The following is a 20,996-nucleotide window of genomic DNA, read 5'->3' as shown; positions in this document are numbered from 1 at the left end:
TTAACGCTCTGCTCAAACTCATTAATTGCATTCAGTAACGAGCACCTGTGATTGTTTCACTTGGTTTTAGCACCTCATAGTACAGGACGCCGATATGGTCCCACCAAATGCAGAGCATGATCTTGGAGCCATGAATATTCGATTTTGCCTTCGACATGGAAGCATGGCTGGGATATCCCCATGATTTTTTGCGTTTAGGGTTAAAGTAATGAACCCATTTTTCGTCCCCGTCACAATGCAATGCAGAAATCCCTTCCATTTTTGCCTCTGAAGCAACTGTTCACAAACACACAAATGCTGTTCAACGTCTATTGGTTTCAGCTCACACGGCACGCAAGTTCCTTCTTTCTGGATCATGCCCATAGCCTGGAGACATTTTGAAATGGCTTGCTGTGTCACTCCCACTAATTATGCCAATTCTTCTTTGAGTTTGTTGCGAGTCTTCACTCAGCAATGTCTCCAATTCTGCATCTTCAAAAACATTCTCTCTTCCACCACTATGCTGGTTTATGACGTTAAAATCACTGTTCTTGAAGCATTGAAACTGCTCACGACACATTCTTTCACTAATAGTGCCCTTACCATACATACTTGAGAGCGTTTGATGAGACTCAGCTGCTGTTTTTATCACATTGAAACAAAACAGTAACACCTCTCTCAAATGATGAGAATTAGGCTTGTAAACTGACATTTTCAGTCAAGAACAACTTTATGATGCAGACACAAATCGACTAATGTTTGAATGAGATTATGTTAACCAAGGTCCAAGCTAACTGCCTGACGTCTGTGATCTGTTTCTTTCGACTGCTACTTACGGTTGTCGCCACCTATTGGCAAATGGTGGAAGCAAAGTTGTACACCTTATCCAAAAAGACCTCTTTAATCAGCAACAGAGTTTCTTATTTCAGATTTTAGTCCAATGGCTTTTTTTTTTGTGATCCTGTTTAAATTGACATTATTCTAACATCCCTGTAAACTGTTTTCACAGGTACACATATGTCTTGACTAATGGCAGTATTATTGTAATGACTGTGTGACACGTGTGGAATATCACAGAACCGTTTGAGTAGCTACTTACATTTTAAATGAAACAACAAGTTTACTGTTACCAGTCACCGTTTTATTTTTTCCACGACGGGTTTCGAAGGTTTAAGCCTCCATCATCGGGTGGATTTACATTAGTTAGTATTGCATATGTGTGTATGTTGTGTTACGATTTTGGAGGAACTTGTGGCACTGCCTAGTGGAGAAACAAGACACTGTTTCAGAATGTGGTTTTGGATAACTTTTGACAAAAAATTAAACTGATATCTAATGGTAAACTTTAATAAGTAAAATAGAGTACCTCCAGTGGTCTCAGGTTCCTTTTTCTGTCGTAACACTTCACATGTATAATGCCACATTTGTAAACAAATATGGCGTCTGGAATCAGCTGGGTGCAAGGTTCGTACAACAGAAGAGAAGACATAATTGCAAAGTGCAAAGAATATACATCGTAACAACATTATTACAGAATAATCGTTTAAAGCATTTGGAGGTGTTTGTTTTGAGGTGTCGAATATATGTGTGTGTACTTCAGGTGGTATATAAATCCAATTTTGAAAGGTTAAAACAGCTAAACATTCGTACTCGTTTATACAATCAGGTGAAATGTTAAAATGGCTTAAACTTCATACTTGCTAATAACAATTAGGTGAAATGTTACCGGCTTGAATTACAATGATCATATTGGCTACAGCAGTAAAATCATACATAGATGCCACTCTTGTTGTCTGTTGTAAAGGATTGACAGAAGTTACCCCACAACATCGGCACACAAAACCCACTTCATCACACAGGTGTGTACAAAATTGAATGTTTGGACTGTGACTGCTTCTACATAGGCCAGACAGGCAGATCATTTGAGATTAGGTTCAAGGAACACATGGCAGCACTAAAAAACAAAAAATACCACACATCAGCAATATCTATCCACCTGCATGAAACAAAACACCATGTTAACAACACAAGTATTAGCATCCTACACATCCAACCAAAAGGCAGAAAACTAGACATCCTTGAAACACTCCAAATATACAAACACCAAATGAATCAACCAGAATCCATCTTAAATGACAAAAATGACAATATTTACAATAGTATCATCTCTGTTTTCAGCAACTGCCTACACTCTTAAAAATACACACACACACACACACACACACACACACACATCCTAATATCTACCATAAATATTGACAGCCGCCAAGAGTACAAGAGATTGACCTCATTCACAGATAATTCATGACACCAACAGCTTATACCCCTTGTCAGCTTAAAACTGTATGTACATCAACTACTGGCACAAATGTATATCTATCTGCATATTTTATAGTGTTGACCAGTGTATTACCCCAACCTTTAGGCACCTAATATATGCAACATGTAATCTTAAGACTCCTTGCCATGTAAATGTTTGCTCTCATATAATCACTCTTCTCTCTCTCTCTCTCTCTCTCTCTCTCTCTCTCTCTCTCTCTCTCTCTCTCTCTCTCTCTTTTTCTTCAAAGAGTGGCATCTATGTATGATTTTACTGCTGTAGCCGATATGATCATTGTAATTCAAGCCGGTAACATTTCACCTAATTGTTATTAGCAAGTATGAAGTTCAAGCCATTTTAACATTTCACCTGATTGTATAAACGAGTACGAATGTTTAGCTGTTTTAACCTTTCAAAATTGGATTTATATACCACCTGAAGTACACACACACATATTCGACACCTTAAAACAAACACCTCCAAATGCTTTAAACGATTATTCTGTAATAATGTTGTTACGATGTATATTCTTTGCACTTTGCGTTTATGTCTTCTCTTCTGCTGTACGAACCTTGCACCCAGCTGATTCCAGACGCCATATTTGTTTACAAATGTGGCAGTATACATGTGAAGTGTTACGACAGAGAAGGAACCTGTGACCACTGAAGGTACTCTAGTTTACTTATTAAAGTTTACCATTAGATATCAGTTTAATTTTTTGTCAAAAGTTATCCAAAACCATATTCTGAAACAGTGTCTTGTTTCTCCACTAGGCAGTGCCACAAGTTACTCCAAAATCGTAACACAACATACACACATATGTAATACTAACTAATGTAAATCCACCCGATGATGGAGGTTTAAACCTTCGAAACCCGTCGTGGAAAAAATAACACGGTGACTGGTAACAGTAAACTTGTTTTTTATTTAATGTCAGTAACAGTCATGGTAAAGCCTAACCTAAAAATGTTCGCATTTAAATACTTACATTTTACTGGAATCAAGATGAACTGAGTCCTATGGTCCTCAGCAATGTGAGCCCACTTGCATACTCATGATAACTCAGTGGGACAGTATCCAAGTCTCTAGTGCTGAGAGAGTTAGTGTTCTCACCGCTGGTTAGATTTTGTTTTTGGGACAATAAAGTGTCAATTTGGATTATTTTGCTTTTAGTATCTTGCTGTGCTGATGAAAAACCTGTTATATACTGGGAAATTGTAGGTGATATTTATTGTTACATGTATGGCTTCAACAGCCGAATGGCAACAGAACAACATGTTTGTGTCAATATTTTCTAAATCAGGGAGTGGAAATCTGCTGTAGAGTTTTAGACTGCTGTCAGTACCATGCTTCTGGCATGTCCATTGGTCTGACAGTAAAATAATGAGCTAGAGAAATTAGCATATTATTGGGATAATATTTTCCTATTTCAGCTGATTAAGTGTGTGTATTCACCACCTTCCTTGAGAGGTTCATTGACTTTGCAATTATGGAAGCCCTAAGTTATACCCTGTGGGAATTTGTGTTATTGTAGCTTTCGAAAACGGGTCGCTCTGTCAGACTTGCACAGTATTTAACAGCAGAATAAGAGTCATCACCCAGCATGCTGATGGACTGATACTAGGTGACAGAAGAAGCTAATATTTGTAGCAGGAGGTGTTGTTGGTAGGTCAGGCATTCCATGGTTCAGTGGTTTCTAACCTTTTAGAGACCATTACCCCAGAATGAGATCAGATGTCATACAATACCTGAATAAAGTTTGGGACCTAATTAAACATCAGATTGTAAAAAATTAACTCTCTTGTTTTTAAAGTGGCAAATTATTTATAATAACTGTACTTAGTTAGTATTCAAACAGCTGAAACTCACCCATTTTTTATTATATTTTTTCACGAAACCAAGAAATATGGAGTCAATAGGGTGTTTCGTTTTGCTTATTTTTAATAGTTTGTTTTAAATAATCTTTGGTTCATGGTCTGCCATTCCACATCATAAATCCTGCTCAAGTTCATTCAGTTTTCCACTTTTCTTTGCATTGCTGCCGTAGTCGAAGGTCAAGTCATGGCAAATGGCATCTGTATTCTTAAGGAGTTTTTTCAGTAATGCATTCATTGATGACAGACCTTATGCTAAAATCAGGCCAGTTATCTGTGATGAAAATCTTTCTATAATATGTTGCCTTCTTGAGATCAAAGAAGTTGTACTTACACTTGAATTTTATTATCTGTAAATATTCCTTCTTTCACAAAAAAATTTCTTTGCAGACAGATATTTATTTGTCTGTTTTCCAAATCAGAAACAGTTTTTTTATTAGAATATATCACTGATTACGCACAAAAACTGCCACCATTGGATGAACAGATAGACAGATAAACAGAAGAGTAAAAATAGCCTAGAATCCTCTTGGTAAGCTAGATAAGTTTTCAAAATGAAGTTTTAAGTGTGTATGAAACTGAACATTCACAAATGGTTTGTATGACACAGTTTTTATTCACTGTGTTAAGACATGGCCTTTTAACATGGAAATCATTCGAAATTTAGTGGTGGCTCATTGACCAATAGAGAGGTGCATGTTGTAAATTATTGGGAGAGATGGGAAATGCAAATAAATGGATTAGAGATCAGACCAGAATGGAAGACATAACCATGATAGTGATGAGAAAAGTGGAGGTGGGCTGAGCATTAGCCAGAAGATGGCTGGTAGATGACCAGAGGAAGTTGTTTTTTGGATTCCAAGAAAGTACAGAAGACTGAGAGGTCAGACTAATGGAAGGTAGGCAGAATGACATTAGGAAAAATGCAGGCATAATGGTAATTTGTATCGCTGACGCTCGCAGTGCATGGAAATGTCTAGAGGAGGCTTTTATCCATCAGTGGATATAAGATTGCTGATGACGATGATCAGTTATAGAGAATGTTCAGTTTATGTGAAGACAGTGAAATATCGCAATAACTGCACATCGGATCCAAACAATTTATAGTTAAAAAAAGTTCAACTCTGAGGGGGGACATCCAGTGATACCAAACTCAGCCTTCCCATCCTGAGTGGGGCAGTTTTGAAGTGTTAAATGGGAACTCCCATATTTTATTTCAGATGCAGATTCTATAAAAAAAATATATAATTTTTGTATGAAACATTCTTCTCATTTGGCAGTAGAGGGCACTATAATTGGAATAACCAAAATGGGTAGAAAATTGTATGTTTCAAAATTCCGTCCAATGACATTTGAATTAACCCCCCATCTTCACACTTCAAGGGTAGGACAGGCAATTATTTCATAACTTTTAATGGGAAACCCATTGTCAACATTGTATTCCTCTGACAAAACAAACGGGGGACTGGTGAGTGCGCTGGTGTGGCCATGTGGCGAGCTACAACTTATCACAACACTCAGTATAGTCCCATTAAATGTTATGAAATAATTGCCTGCGCCACTCTCGTTCCATGGAGTTGGGGTGTTAATTCATGTACCATTGGACAGCATTTTGAAACATACAATTTTCCACCCAGTTTGATTTTTCTGATTATTGCACTATGTGTCATGTAACAAAAAATGTCTTCCAGACAGAACTTAGGTTTTCTTTCATAGAATCCAAATCTCCAATAAAAAATGGGCATTCCAATTTAAGATATTAAAGTTGCCCCAGTGTCAAGGGATGTCTCCTCTGAGACAGACAAATTTTAATTAGTAATTTGCCTTATAATGGAGATGCTGAGTCACAGATAGGCACAACAAAAAGACTGTCACAAACTAGCTTTTAGTCAGTATGGCCTTCATAAAAAGTAGGCAACACACACACACACACACGTGCGCACTCACTCACTCACGCAAATGCAACTCTCACACACACGACTACAGTCTGTGGCAATTGAAGCCACACTACTTGCCAGAGACTGCAGTGTGTGTGTGTGTGTGTGTGTGTGTGTGTGTGTGTGTGTGTCATCATCTATTTTTGATGAAGGCCATACTGTCCGAAAGCTAATTTGTTGTGACAGTCTTGTTGTGCCTATCTGCAACTCAGCATCTCCGCTATATGGTGAGTAGCAACTGTCCTTTTCATAATATTTTTACATTCCATCCTGGAATTTCCACTTCTTCTTCTTCTTCAGTAGCTCTACAGCCCTTGGTGAGCCTTAGCTTCTTCAACAATCTTCCTCCACACTTCTCGGTTATTTGCTGCTCTTTTCCACCCCCGGACTCCCATATTGCTGATATCCATTATTACCTCATCGATCCATCTTCTTCTAGGTCTCCCTTTTCGCCTAACTGAATAGATCATACCTTTCATCATTTTCTTTGGCATTCTATCCTCTGCCATTCTCTCCAAGTGTCCTAGCCATCGTATTCGCTGTGATTTAACAAATTTTACTATGTCCCTGCCTTGTATTAACTCCTGTAATTCAGCATTGTAGCGTATTCTCCAGCCTTCTTCCTCCCTTATTGGCCCATAGATTTTGCGTAGTATTTTCCGCTCAACGCTTCTTAGAGCATTTTTATCGTGTTCTGTCAATGTCCATACCTCTGAGCCGTATGTGATAACTGGGCGGACTAGGGAATTATATATTAGCAATTTAGTTTTTCTTGTAACAAGGCTACTTTTGAAAAGCTGCATATTTGCAAAGTAAGCTCTGTTTCCTGCTTGTATTCTTTCCCTTATAGCCTTTCCAATACTGTTATCATTTGTTATTAGGGCTCCCAAATAGTTAAAAGAGGACACTCCATTGAAGCATTTCCCATTGATGTTTAGATTTTTAGGGGTTCTTCTGGCCTCAGATTGTGACATTACCATATATTTTGTTTTGTTTACATTTACTATGAGGCCAATTTTTAAGGCTTCTGTTTCCATTGCCCGGTATGTTTCTAGGAGTGTATTGGTATTTCTTCCTACTATAGCAATGTCATCAGCGTATGCACATATCTGGCTAGTTTTCATAATTATGGTGCCTCTTTTGTTGATTTTATTTACTGCACTATGCAGGGCAATGTTGAATAGGACAGTGGAGAGGCTATCCCCTTGCTTCACACCTTTATTAAAGTCAAAGCTCTCACTTGTTCTGCTAAGGACCTTTACTTTTGCTCTTGTCTCTGTCATTGTCATTCTGATTAGTCTTATTAATTTAGCACATATACCAACTTCTTTCAGTACTCTGTATAGTTCTTGCCGAATTATGCTGTCAAAGGCTTGTTTGAAATCGATGAATAAGAAATGCAGATCTATATCATATTCATAGAACTTTTCCATCATTTGCCTTATCACAAATATTTGATCAGTTGTTCCTCTGCCCGGTCGAAAGCCACACTGATATTCCCCTAGTATGCCTTCTGCACACTTCCGTATCCTTTCGTTTAATATACTTGTGAAGATCTTATAAGCTGTACTTAGGAGTGTTACACCTCTATAGTTTTCACATGCTGTTCTGTCCCCTTTCTTATAAATGGGGACTATTATTCCAATTTTCCAATTATCTGGCATAGTTTCTGTTTCCCATATATCTGATATTAATGTGTGCAGTTCCTTTATTACAGCCTCACCACCAGTTTTTATTAATTCAGCAATTATGCTGTCTTCCCCAGGGGCTCGATTGTTTTTTGACTTGTGCACAGCCTGGGAGACCTCTTGTAGTGTTGGTTTTCTTGCCTCATTGGTTTCATTGTCTACTTCCAGCTCCATTCTTCCCTCCTGTGCAGCTGTCTCTTCATCTTCTAGGCTGGTGCTTAGTGTATCTTCGAAATATTCTGCCCATCTTCCCACTATCTGTTCTTCCTCCCTTATCATTTTCCCATCTTTACTGGAACAGGCCATTGTTTTTGGTTGGAATCTATTCTTCATTTTGCCTATGGCATGATAGAACTTTCTTATTTCACTCTGTTCCTTTAGTTCTTCTAGTTCTTGAAATTTCTTCTTATTCCACTCTCTTTTCTTTCTCTTGCACAGTCTGTTAGCCCTTCTCCTTAATTCTCTATATTGTTCCACATTATTTCTGGTTTCTCTCTGTAGCATTTTTGTTCTTGCCCTGTTCTTTTCCTCTATTGCTGACCTGCAATCTTCATCAAACCACTCCTGGGTTCTTCTGTTCCTTCTTATGCCTATTATTTCCTCTCCAGCATCCTTAATGGCTTTTTCAAACCTGTTCCACCTTCCATCTACTCCTTCTGTGGTCTCTTCATTGCTCAACTTTCTGCTTAGTGTTGCTTCGTATTTTTTTACTTCATCGGGGATGTTCAGTTTGTCTGTATTCCATTTCATCATCTTTCCCATTCTTTTGCCATTTGTTAGTGACAGTTTCTCTCTCAAGACTGATTTTATCAGAAAGTGGTCTGAATCACAGTTTGGTCCTCTGCAGCTCCGTACATCCGTAACTGACGTGGAGTGGCGTGCAATCACTAAAATATGATCAATCTGATTGACTACTCCATTGGCTGCAGACTTCCAAGTTCCCAGATGGATCCTTTTATGTGGAAAGCAGGTACTTTTAATAATCATATTATTCCTTGCTGCGAATTGGCATAATAAGTCTCCATTCTCATTGTTTTCTTCATGTAGTGAATATTTTCCAGAAACTCCATACAGATGTTCATTCCTCCCTATTTTTGCATTAAAATCTCCTATTACTAGCATCAGGTCATATTTAGGTACTGCACCGTATACTTTTTCCAAGTCTTCGTAGAAATCTTCTTTAATTATATCCTCTTTTTCCTCTGTTGGTGCATGTGCATTAACTATTGATATATTTCTAAATTTACCTTTTAGTCTGAGTCTGCACATCCTTTCATTTATGGGTTCAAATTCTAGAAGGCTTTTCCTAACTTCCCTAGTTATTATCAACCCTGTTCCAAGTTGGCCTGTTCTTTCTTCTGGTCCACTATATACCAACGAGTACTCAGGTTTATCTATCTGCCCATTCCCCTGCCATCTTATTTCCTGTAGCCCTACAATATCATATTTGAATTTTAAAATTTCATTAGCTATTTCTTTCATCTTTCCAGGCTGAAGCATTGTCCTCACATTCCATGATGCTACTGTTAGATCCTTTATCAGTTTCCTTTGCCGGGGTCGTGATACATGCTTTCCATCCAGTTTCCGAGGCTTCTGTTGAATTTCCGTAATATTCTTTTTTTTTACAGTATGAGGTTATTAGCCCCATGCCCAACCCCCAAACTGGAGGACCAGGATTTGTATGAGGTTTACTCCTCTAGGGAAGCTGGCTTCACTACGCCTCTAGAGCCCTCCCTGCCCTATGTTGTGTGACACACTTTGTCTGGCTCCTCTGTTGGGACCAGTCCGGCTTGGGAGACCCTGCCAGTAGCTATGCTACCGCCGGCATAGCTCTCGACTTCACCGAAGCACGCAAACCCTCCCGCCCGGCACTGAAGGTGCCTACTATAAGGCGGTGTCCCCTGAGAGGGCTGGAATTTCCACTGTTTGATTTAATTATAAATTTCTTGGATCCAATGTGTTGTTTTAGAGGTATTTCTATATCTTTGGATAAATTGAACACCCCGTATATTAAAACAGCAATTATTTAAAAAAATCATTTAGAGTGGTCACTAAATCTTCATCAAACACATTTTATTTTACGGGGTGACAATTATTTAACTATATGAAATAAAATCATCATAACTTCTGCACGATTTGAGTTAGGACATTGAAACTGCTCGGTTGGCTACAGGGCGTAATGGCAATCAGTATAGTATGTATGGTTTGGTTTAGCCCACTTTCATTTGGATGGGTTCATCAATCAGCAAAATTGGCGCATTGGGGGACTGAGAATCTGCATTTCACGGTCGAGAAGTCTCTTCACTCTCAGCAGGTGACTGTGTAGTGTGCAATGTCCAATCAAAAAATTATTGGTGCGATATTCCTTGATGGCACAGTGACTAAGAAACGGTACGTGAATGTTTTGGAAGATGATTTCATCTCCATTATCCAAAGTGAATCTGATTATGACAAGATGAGCTTCATGCAAGACAGAGCTCAACCCCACTGAAGCCGGAGTGTATGTGATGTTCTGGAGGAGCAGTTTGGGGGGCTGCATTCTGGCTCTGGGGTACCCAGAGGCCACTGGCATGGGCCTCGATTGGCCGCCATATTGTCCGAATCTGAACACATTCGACTCCTTTTTGTGTAGCCATATTAAAGACAAGGTGTGCAGTAATAACCCTGAAACCAAAGCAGCCATTCAGGAGGTCACCAACAGCATCGATGTTCTGAGACTTCAGCAGGTCACGCAGAATTTCACTATTCACCTGAGCCACATCATCTTGAATGATCGCAGGCTTGTCAAACATGTCATAACCTAAATCTGAATATCTGTAGTGTCGTTTACATGTTTTATAAATTGTGTTCACACTGTAGTTTCTAATTTACATTTTTTTTTTCCATATAGTTTAGTAATTGTCACCATGTACATTTCACAGAGTTTTATGGCACCCCTCAGGGGGTAATTACACCCAGTTTGGGAACCACTGCAGCATAGTTGATCCGCACTTCAGTGCCGCACTTGGCGTGCTGTCATTATAACCAGCATCCCCAATGTTCCTCTATTCATGTCGTCACTTGACATTTTCCTGTTCTCTGGTGGTTCCCTCTGTTTCTTAGGTATATTGAGAGCAGGATCCTAGTGTAACAATTGAGGTATATTTGGACCTTTTTCTTTCTTACTTTTTTTTCAAAAGTTATCAAATGCTTTGTGTTATAATTGAAGAATAAATTATGGACTCTGATTCTTTTATGTAACACGCGAACCAACAGTGGCGATAGCATCACTGAGGTCTGTGATAAGCCTATCATTGCTGGGAAATGTGTTAGGCAGATTTAAACTGAGAGCCCTTTTTTATATTATATAAACTTTTATACCATTAGGTTTACCATTAAATAAAGGTGCAGTGCAGGCTGTTCCAGCTCTAGTGCCAGCTGGGATGCAGCGCGGTGGCTCATCGTCACACTGTCGTGCGGCCCTCAGGTAGGTGGGCAGTAACGTACGTGACCACACTGCACTGGCCGAGCATACGTGGGCAGCAGTGCCGATTTGCTTGTGTACACGCTAGGGCTGCGTAGCGGGTAACTGACCCCAGCTGCGCCCGTGGGCAAGCTGTCACGAACCTGGGCGCAGCTGTGTCCTACAGGGCAGCAATGGAACAGCACTTTTTTAATTATTTATTTTAGATAAAGATAATCACTACTAACGCTTAGTACTTCGTAAAGCATTGTAATGATGACTGTGACATCACTACCCTTTGACATCAAGTGTCTGCTGGTATGAATAAGTACCACTTGCGCCAAACCCCCAGCTATCTTGGTGTCTGAATAATGTGCACGTATTGTTCATCTTTTTAATGAATACAGTGTATAATTTCTGTTTAGAAAGAAATATGCACTATTCATCTCAGTTGAACTATTCAGTACCCCCCACTACGCTCACTGATCAATGACATTGTTACCCATCCATTACAAAGATCGTGTAACTACTAATATGGAACACTTTACCAGTACTGAGTAAGTTATGTTAAAGTGTTGTTGTTGTGGTTTTCATTCTGAAGACTGGTAAGATGTAGGTCTCCATGATACTCTGTCTTCTGCTAGTCTCGTCATCTCTGAATAACTACTGCAATCCACGTCCTAGTGAATCTGCTTACTGTATTCATCTCTTGATCTCTCTCTATGATTTTTAACTCCCCACCCCCCCCTCCCCAACCCACACACACACACACACACACACACACACACACACACACACTCAATCTTCTTTCTAGTACTAAACTGGTGATGCTTTGTGTCCCATCAACCGAGTCCTTCTTCTGGTCAGTATGAACCACAAATTTCTCTTCTCCTCAGTGCTGTTCAGTACTTGATCTACCCATCTAATCATAGCACCACATCTCAAAAGCTAATCTCTTCTTGTCCGAACTATTTACTGTTTATGTTTCACTGCCATGCAGGGCTGCAAATACTTTCAGAAAAGATTTCCTGATACTTAAATCTGTAATTGATGTTCTTCAGAAGCACTTTTCTGTGCATTGCCAGCCTACATTTTATATCAACTCTAGTTCGGCCATTGTCAATTATTTTGCTGTCCAAATAACAAAATTCAGCTACTACTTTAAGTGTCTCATTTCCTAATCTAATTCCCTTAGCATCTCCTGATTTAATTCGACTACAGTCCATTATCCTTGTTTTATTGATATCCATCTTATAACCTTCATTCAAGACACTTTCCATTCCTTTCAACTGCTCTTCCAAGTCCTTTGCTGCCTCTGTCAGAATTGCAATGTCACCAGTGACCCTCAAAGTTTTTATTTCTTCTCCCTGGACTTAATGCCTACACCAATTTTTTCTTTGGTTTCCTTTAGAGCATGTTCAACGTACAGATTGGATAACTTTGAGGATAGGCTATAACCCTGTCTCACTCCCTTCTCAACAACTGCTTCTCTTTTATGCCCCTCAACTCTTATAATTGCTGTCTGGTTTCTATACGAGTTGTAAATAGCCTTTTGCTCACTGTATTTTATCCCTGCTACCTTCAGAAAGTCAAAGAGGGTATCCCAATCAACATTGTCAAAAGCTTTCTCTAAGTCTACAAATGCTATAAACGTGGGATTGTCTGTCCTTAACCTTTCTTCTAAGATAAGTCGTAGGGTCAGTATTGCTTCCTGTGTTCCTGCATTTCTCCAAAATCCAAACTGATCTTCCCTAAGGTAGGCTTCTACCAGTTATTCAGTTCATCTGTAAAACTTTTGTGTTAGTATTTTACAACCATGACTTATTAAAGTGATAATTTGGTGTACAGGGCAAATAAAATGAAGATTTGCGTACATTTAGGTAAACTATGCCATCCTCATCTCATAGCCAAAATCATTCAATCATTAGACTACTTCACTTATTCTAAACTGTTTTGCTGGTGCATTTCCAGTAGAACCAGAAAAGAACAGGTAAAATATTAATCTCACCATTAAATCTTGTTGATTACTGGGAATGAATGTTTATAGTTTTGAGTATTTAACTGAGACATCAAAAATTATGGTAAGGATAGGCTGCTACTCACAGTAAAGATGAGGCGTTGAGTTGCAGACAGGCACAACAAAAATACTGTTTTGCATTAAACTTTCGGCCAAAGCTTTCATTAGATAAGAAAACCATGCACACACATTCACACAAGCAAGCATACCTCACTTACACATGACTGCTATCTCTGGCTGCTCAGGCCAGACTGAAACTGAAACATATGTCCATGTCACATACCAGCTCTGCTGCAATCATTGCTCAGCTTTTTATATTGGTAAGAGTGCCTACCAGCTATGCACCAGGATCAATGGCAACCTCCAAACTGTGGCCTAGAGCAAACGGGACCACCCTGTTTCTCTACATGCAGCTGAACACAACATGATTAATTTCAATGGCTGCTTCACAACCTGGGCCATCTGGACCCTCTCATCTACGACCAGCTTTTCTGAACTGCGCAGATGGGATCAATCTACAGTAATCTGTTGTCCGCATACCCTCTGCCCCATCATCTCCTCCCAACTCAGGTCTCCTCACTTTCATTGTGCATTGCTCTCTGGCAATGCACACACTGATCTTATATTGTTCTCTGCTCCTCTCTTTTCCTCTCTCCTTTTTTCCTTACTACCCTCCCCTCCCCCCCCCCCCCCCCTTTTGCGTACACCATCCACCATCCAGATGCTGCACCTGGTAGCCTTGTCTGCCACCTGTAGTGCCTGTACACTGTGCCAGGCAGCACATTTCCCTCTTACCCAACCCATACCCCACTATACCTTCCCCGCTCCATTATGGATTGTTTTTCCCATTCGACATGTTTCAGGTTCAGTATGGCCTGAGCAACCAGAGATAGTGATCAGTAGTGTCCGAGGTGTGCTTGCTTTTGTGACTGCGTGGGTGGTTTTCTGATGAAGGCTTTGCCTGAAAGCTTAATATGTAATAGTTTTTCCATTTTGCCTGTGTGTAACTCAGCATGTCATCTTTACAATGAGTGGCAATCTATCCTTTCCATAATTGTTGATATTCTGACCTGGACTTTCCTGTTATTTGATTTTGCTTAACTGAGATGTTAGTGAACTAAATTGACTATGTCTGAATGTTGGTAATCAGTGTTTCTGGCTGCTAATTCAGATGACTAATCTCCTTGGCGGTTGTCTCTTATGTATTTGTGAGAGCCTAGTGATTCACTGAAAGTTTTGAAATAGAATTTTATGCCTAATCATTTACAGTATACTTTTATTAGAAAGTTGCAATGCAAGAGATAATAAGAGGAAAAAGATATTAGCTTTGTCATAACGGAAATTTTTTACTTATTCTTAGTTATAATTTTGATCTGTATCAGATGAATGAAATACTTTTTATTGCAGGTTATAATTGAAGAAGTAATGCAGGCTATGAAGAATGAGGAGTCACATAAAGTTATATCACAAGGCATATCATCACTTTTGAAACTTGGAAAGCTTTTGCCAGACAATGTCACAACACATCACAGGCTTGTCTCCTTTGTAAAACAGGTAATAATGTTTTAAATTTTGTTATTGCTGCTTAACAGCAGTCTAATATACTGTCAGCTTAATAGCAAAGGTGTGGCTTCGACAGTATTGCTAATAAATTCATTGTGCACAGTGTGAAAAGGAACAGGGCACTTTCTCAAAACATATGTTTTATTGATGTAACAGAACTGGAACACGTTTCACAGTTGCTTGGAATTATTTTCTCATTTAGTACTAATGAAGGTTCAAAATTGCAGTAACCACTAAATGGTGCCATTGTGACCTGACATTACTATTGTTTTAACATTTGTAATTTGTTAGTGTTAAAATAATAGCAACTCGGAAATTGTCTGAATAGTTTGTTTACATTGGGACTTTAAGGAAAGAATGTTGTGAAAAAAATGAAAATTTCTCATGGATGTTACTGTTGGATGATTTTTTTTCCCCTCATAAAGATCAAGCTAAACAATGCCTCAAATCAGTTTGGTCAGATTGTAGTGATCAATTGTCTTCAGAAAAGTACATGTATATTCTGCAAGCCATCATATGCTATATGGCAGAGGGTAATTGTTTTGCATAGTTTCAGCTTATTCATGTCTCCATCAGTGATGAATTGCATGAAGAACCAAAAAAATCAGTTGTTGCTCAGAAAGTATCAGTGTTGTGTGCAGCGTGATTCAATTGGATCAGCATATGATTTACTTTGAGCTAGAGACAGCATTATGCTTGGTGAAGACTGCAGTACATTTGATTTTTCACAAGCATTTAGATGTGAACAAGATCTATTCCCAGCGATTTTGCACAGTTTGCTTGAAACTCGAAAATATACTTGTATCAGTTGAGGGAAAGATATCTTAAATAAATTCAACCAAGGAAATGCAATATCCATATTGTGAGATGACAGCCAGATGTGGCTAAATGCCAGAACTTTAATGACAGACGCAGCTGTGTGCAAGTGCCTTGTACTGACCTAATGGATGCTTGGCCACTCTAGGATGGACTTGGGGGCATGCAAGGTTCTATGACAGCTAACAGTTTAGGCTGGCCAGACACAGACACATTCTTTGCATCCTTTCTGACACATTAGCTCTGTTTTGAACTGCTTAGCTTGGGTCAGGTGGTTAGCATATGACAGTTTGAGTTTGTAATTGGCGGACACTAGAGCACATGATACAGGGTATTGGGGCCAGTGGGTAGCAAGAAAGCATTACTGCCAGCTTTACTGATGCCGGAAAAAAAGCCTAGGACAGCAACTGTTAAGAGTGTATGGCTGTAGCAACTGTTAAGAGTGTATGGCAGTGTGAAGCTGCATCATGGCGAAATGAGAGACTTTATTGTTAATTGAACAGACCAAACGTTAGCAAAATATGATTTAAAACTGCCAGAAAATATATAAATATACCAATGGAAAGAGGAAATTAAGACAAGTACAAGCACCCAAACAGACCCTCGATTGGACCATTTGTTTTCTCAAGTTATTTCTCACCAAAGTTTTTTTTTATAGAAATTCATGAAATGTTAAAGTTAGCAACTATATGACAACTAGGCTGACTCTTACAAACCAAGCACTTGAGGAACTCTTTCAAAGCTTGTTTAATGATTTTTGTAACTTTAATAAAATTTTAATTATAACCGAGAAGGTGCATTCTGTGACAGAAAAACCTCAATTTTGATGTACAACAAAGTATGAATAAAAATGATAGTTGGAGTATGCTAAATTAGGCTAAGATATGTTCCAGTATTTTTGTTCATTTCATCATGTTTTTAATTATTTAGTAACAAACTTGCATTATTTAGATACCACATTGCCAAAACTGTTAATATCTCTGGAACTAGTCTAGCCACTGTAATTCTGAGGACAGCATTGTAAAGCTGAGAAAATGTTACTGTAAATAAGTTTTTTGAAGTTTTCCCAGTTGAATATTCCATTGTTCGGGAGCACATCGAGGACATTATTAATTGTTTCACCAAAATTTCAGCAGACAACCTTTCAGCCGTTCTCAAGGTGAGTGGCTTGCAAGATTTTTTAAGCACTTTACACTGTGGAGTAGATAAGCATGTGCATTTACTCCATAGTGTAAAGTGCTTGAAAAATCTTGCAAGTGCTTGCCTTGAGAATGGCTGTAAGGTTGTCAGCCAAACTATCGGCACAAAAGTTAATAATATCCCAGATGCACTCCAGAACAGTGATGGAATAAGTGTTTTACATGTGTAAATATTGTATGATAAATGTATTTTTGGAAATTTGCCATGACAGAAGAAAATTTATGAAAGCCAGCAGCCATCTAAGCTCCTAATCAGTTTACATCAAGCTTTAGGAGAGGATACATGAATAGTGAGCTACTTCGTGAAGAGAGGATACATGAATAGTGAGCTACTTCGTGAAAGTATTGGAATTTTTCAGAGTTCAGTTTCGCAATACAGCTCTGTGGACTTAGAATTTTTCTGTTGACAACGAAGGACTTTGAAAATATCTCGATACAACAGTATGGACTTGTAGTATTCAAAAGTTTTCATGTGAAACTTAGCAGTTTTCATCAGACAGTAGTTTTCTGACTTTTTTGAAGGGTAGTGTTAAACTTTTATACTTCCATGAGTTGCCTTGAGAAGAACTTTAAAATTTGAAAAGTAACGCTGATCTTGCAATTTATCTTCTGTTAATTACAGTTGGACTTATAAATTTATGCAAGTGAACATGATTTAACTTTGATTTTTTGAGAGCTTGTTTGGTTGGTACTGTATCGAATAAGACAGTCAGCTACTGTGTTTTGTAGTGTCATAGTTTGTGAACCAGCCACCAGGGGCAATCTTGATTCAGCATCAGCAGTTGTTTTGTTTAGCAACGGTCCATGGGAGTAAAGAGTGAGAACTTCTTTGCTGTATAGACAAACATCTTGCCTAACATTAATTTTACTTCAATTTGCAAGTATCAAGGTCTTTCTTATCATCAGCATGTATCTGTAAATAATTGTGTTTTTTTTAGCATTCATTAATTTCTGTGCTATCTTGGCTGATTTGCCTGAACACATGCATATAAGTAGTTCTGAAGGATATCGTCATAGCTGTTCGGACATTGGTGATCCTTAGCGATAAGCATACAGATACTAGAAGAACTAGTACAAACTGTTGTGATAGCACACAAGTTATTGGCACTTTTATAACTCTGGACAACAAAAATATGTTTACAGATACATGTTGATGATATGCAAGACCTAGAAATTTGCGGTAAGTTAACACTAGGGAAGATGCATCCCTTTTCAATGAAGATATTCTCTCTCTCTTCTCGCGTGGAGTGTCACTGAACAAAACAACTGTTGATGCCAAATCCAGAACATCTCTGGTGGCTGGCCCACGATCTCATTCACATCTATGAAACACTATAAGCAGCTGTTTTATTCGCTACATTAGTTGATGGTGCATGAGCTCTCTGTTTCTCAGCGGAACGGGAGTTCTTATGATTGTGAGCTTTTGTCTGTATATGAAGCAGTCAGAGCCGGCCGAAGTGGCCGTGCGGTTCTAGGCGCTGCAGTCTGGAACCGCGAGACTGCTACGGTCGCAGGTTCAAATCCTGCCTCGGGCATGGATGTGTGTGATGTCCTTAGGTTAGTTAGGTTTAACTAGTTCTAAGTTATAGGGGACTAATGACCTCAGAAGTTGAGTCCCATAGTGCTCAGAGCCATTTGAAGCAGTCAGATGCTTTTGACCACTGTTGAAGGCTAGAGAATTTATCATATTTACTAATCACAAGCCACTTATCTATGCCTCTGGACAGAACGACGACAAATTTTCACCATGGTAGTACAACCATTTGGACTTTGTTGCTCAATCCAGCACTGATATCTGCTGCATTTCAGGCACAAACAGTGTGGTCACTGACTGTCTGTCACAGATTGACAGTGTGGCAAATTTTGTTTATTTTGTTCGGCTTGCAACTGCACAGGAATCTAATGAGGAACCGCAGAAGCTACTTCACAATATATCGTCTAGCCTTCAGTTAAAACTTATTGATGTTCTTGGTTCTGATATCAAACTATATTGTGACTTCCAGTGGAAGGTCTCACCCCTCTCTGCCACCCACTTCCCACAGACGTCCTTTCAACAGCCTCATCGACCTATGACATGCTGGCATCGACTCACCTTGTGTCAAAACGTTTTGTCTGGCCTGATTTGCAGATGGATTGTCATTAGTGCGCTAGTGCATGCCATCAATTTCAGCACAGTAAAATAGCCTGTCATGTGGGTGTGTCCATTGGAGAATTTCCAGACATGACAATGTGCATCGCCCAAGTGCACCTGGTGAGTAATGGCATGGTCGAATAATGGCATTGTTCTTTAAAGGCTGCATTAATATGTCATGCCACCTGCTGGGCACCTGCAATACCTATGGTCTTACTTGACCAGTACTCTACTTACAAAATTGAGTTAGATTCATTGGCAGCGGAGCTCGTATGTGGCAAAAGTTTTGACTGCCCGGCAAGTACATCAATCCGAGAGCTTCACAGCTACCAGACCAGGACCCATCAGATTTCATTTGTTGCCTGAGGAACCACATTGCACGTGTTAACCCACATCAAGCCTCCAACACGGAACAGCATCTACCTTCATGCATTGCGATCTTCAAACATACGTGCGTGTTATGTTGTGTACAGATGATGTCAAAGTCCCTTTACAAGCTCTGTACAAAAGCACACATTAATTGATCAAAAGAGGAGAAAAAACACAGGATGTTGTACCAAATGGTAAAATACTGCTGTCTCAAACGACAGGATAAAACAGACATACCTATTTCCAGAATTGCCCCCCACACTTGTGCCTCCAAGCTGGCCTCAGACTCAAACACAAGTACTACCAACCAAAACAGACTCACAATGTGACTGAAGAATACCCTCTGGGCATTGAACTCATTTTCCAACAAGATATTTAATTCAGCCTCGCTAGTTGTTTTGTTTAGCAATGCTCCATGGTAGTAGAGAGTCAGAACTTCTTTGCTGATTAGGGGACATGCCTTGCCTAGTTAATTTAGGATTTACTTACCATCAACATGTATTTGTAAGTAAATGTTTGTTGTTCAGAGTTATAAGAGTGCAAATAATTTGTGGCTATCAAGGCTGATTTACCTGAGCACAAGTAGTTAGGACACATATTGCTGTAGCTGCTCCAACAGAACATTTACATTTGTACCCTAGCCGTGGACCTGCATGTGATTTCCTGTAGTTAAATGAACTTAGTAGCAAACACTAATGTGGTGCTGCTTTTAGTGATTTCATTCATCCTTTAGTTGAGTGAATTAAGGAACTTAAAGATTGCCATAAACTTTATTTGTTTTACAGTCAGAATTGTGTAAGTTGCAAACATTATTTAAATTATCACACTCCTGCCTGCATTCTACTTACATTTTTGTAAACTGTGTGATGATTAAATGAGTGACATAATGGGTCTGTACTTGACACCTAGGCACCAGAACTTAGTTAAATAATTTTAAAATTCAACCACATATCTTGGGTCCATTTGGCTGTCTTTGCCAGAAGTAAACAAACAATTACTAGAGAGAAAAACCAGGCTTGTATTTCACACAGGTTCGGTCTTGCTCAATATTAATGATTTGTAGCAGTAAATAGCAGACTAGTATGTCAGAGTGTACATTATTGTAACATGAGACAAACCTTTGATATATTTATATGAGCTGGAGATTAAGGAGCAGTTGACTGTTAAGATCTTTGAAGATGAATTGAAAGCAGCATGAGAGGTTCTTTCACAAAGTGCTTCCAAGAAATAGATTGTTTCTTTCTTTATTTGTGCAGTACTTGTCATGATTATTGTATAACGCTTGGGCAGTGATCACCACCTTAACAAGGTGCTCGATCCTACAAAAACCATGCCTTTGTGGTACCAACATCAGAGTGAAAAAAAAAAAAAAAAAAAAAAACGTTTCCAATATTGGTTTGAACACATACAGAAGTAGTAAATTTTAAACATGAATATTTTGAGAAACAATAAAGTGATTTGTATCAAAGAGTGTCTATTTTGTTGTAAAATTTTTAAACATAGCCCTCATAAATGCCATATTATATGAAATTACCTCCGAATTTGTTTCAGTGGGTTCAATAGCCAACAAAAAATTCTTCACAAAATACTTCTTTAGCCCACTGTCACTTTTGTAGCTGCTTGAGGGTGCTTAAAGATAACCCACATCTGATTTCAGATTT

The 20,996-nt window shown here is 38.9% G+C and overlaps 1 protein-coding gene across 1 annotated transcript in view; it reads left to right on the top strand.

Moving 5' to 3' along the window:
• Positions 1-20,996, top strand: part of LOC124596391 (integrator complex subunit 4) — a 108,005-nt gene that overhangs the window by 21,408 nt on the left and 65,601 nt on the right. Inside the window, exon 4 of the mRNA XM_047135516.1 lies at positions 14,665-14,811. Coding sequence (XP_046991472.1) covers positions 14,665-14,811 — 147 coding nt within the window. The remainder of the gene's footprint in view (positions 1-14,664; positions 14,812-20,996) is intronic.

Source organism: Schistocerca americana, chromosome 2, assembly GCF_021461395.2.
Source record: "Schistocerca americana isolate TAMUIC-IGC-003095 chromosome 2, iqSchAmer2.1, whole genome shotgun sequence".
NCBI classification, from domain to species: domain Eukaryota; kingdom Metazoa; phylum Arthropoda; class Insecta; order Orthoptera; family Acrididae; genus Schistocerca; species Schistocerca americana.
Note: the sequence above shows the minus strand (reverse complement) of the source record. Positions and strands in the feature narration are given on the sequence as shown.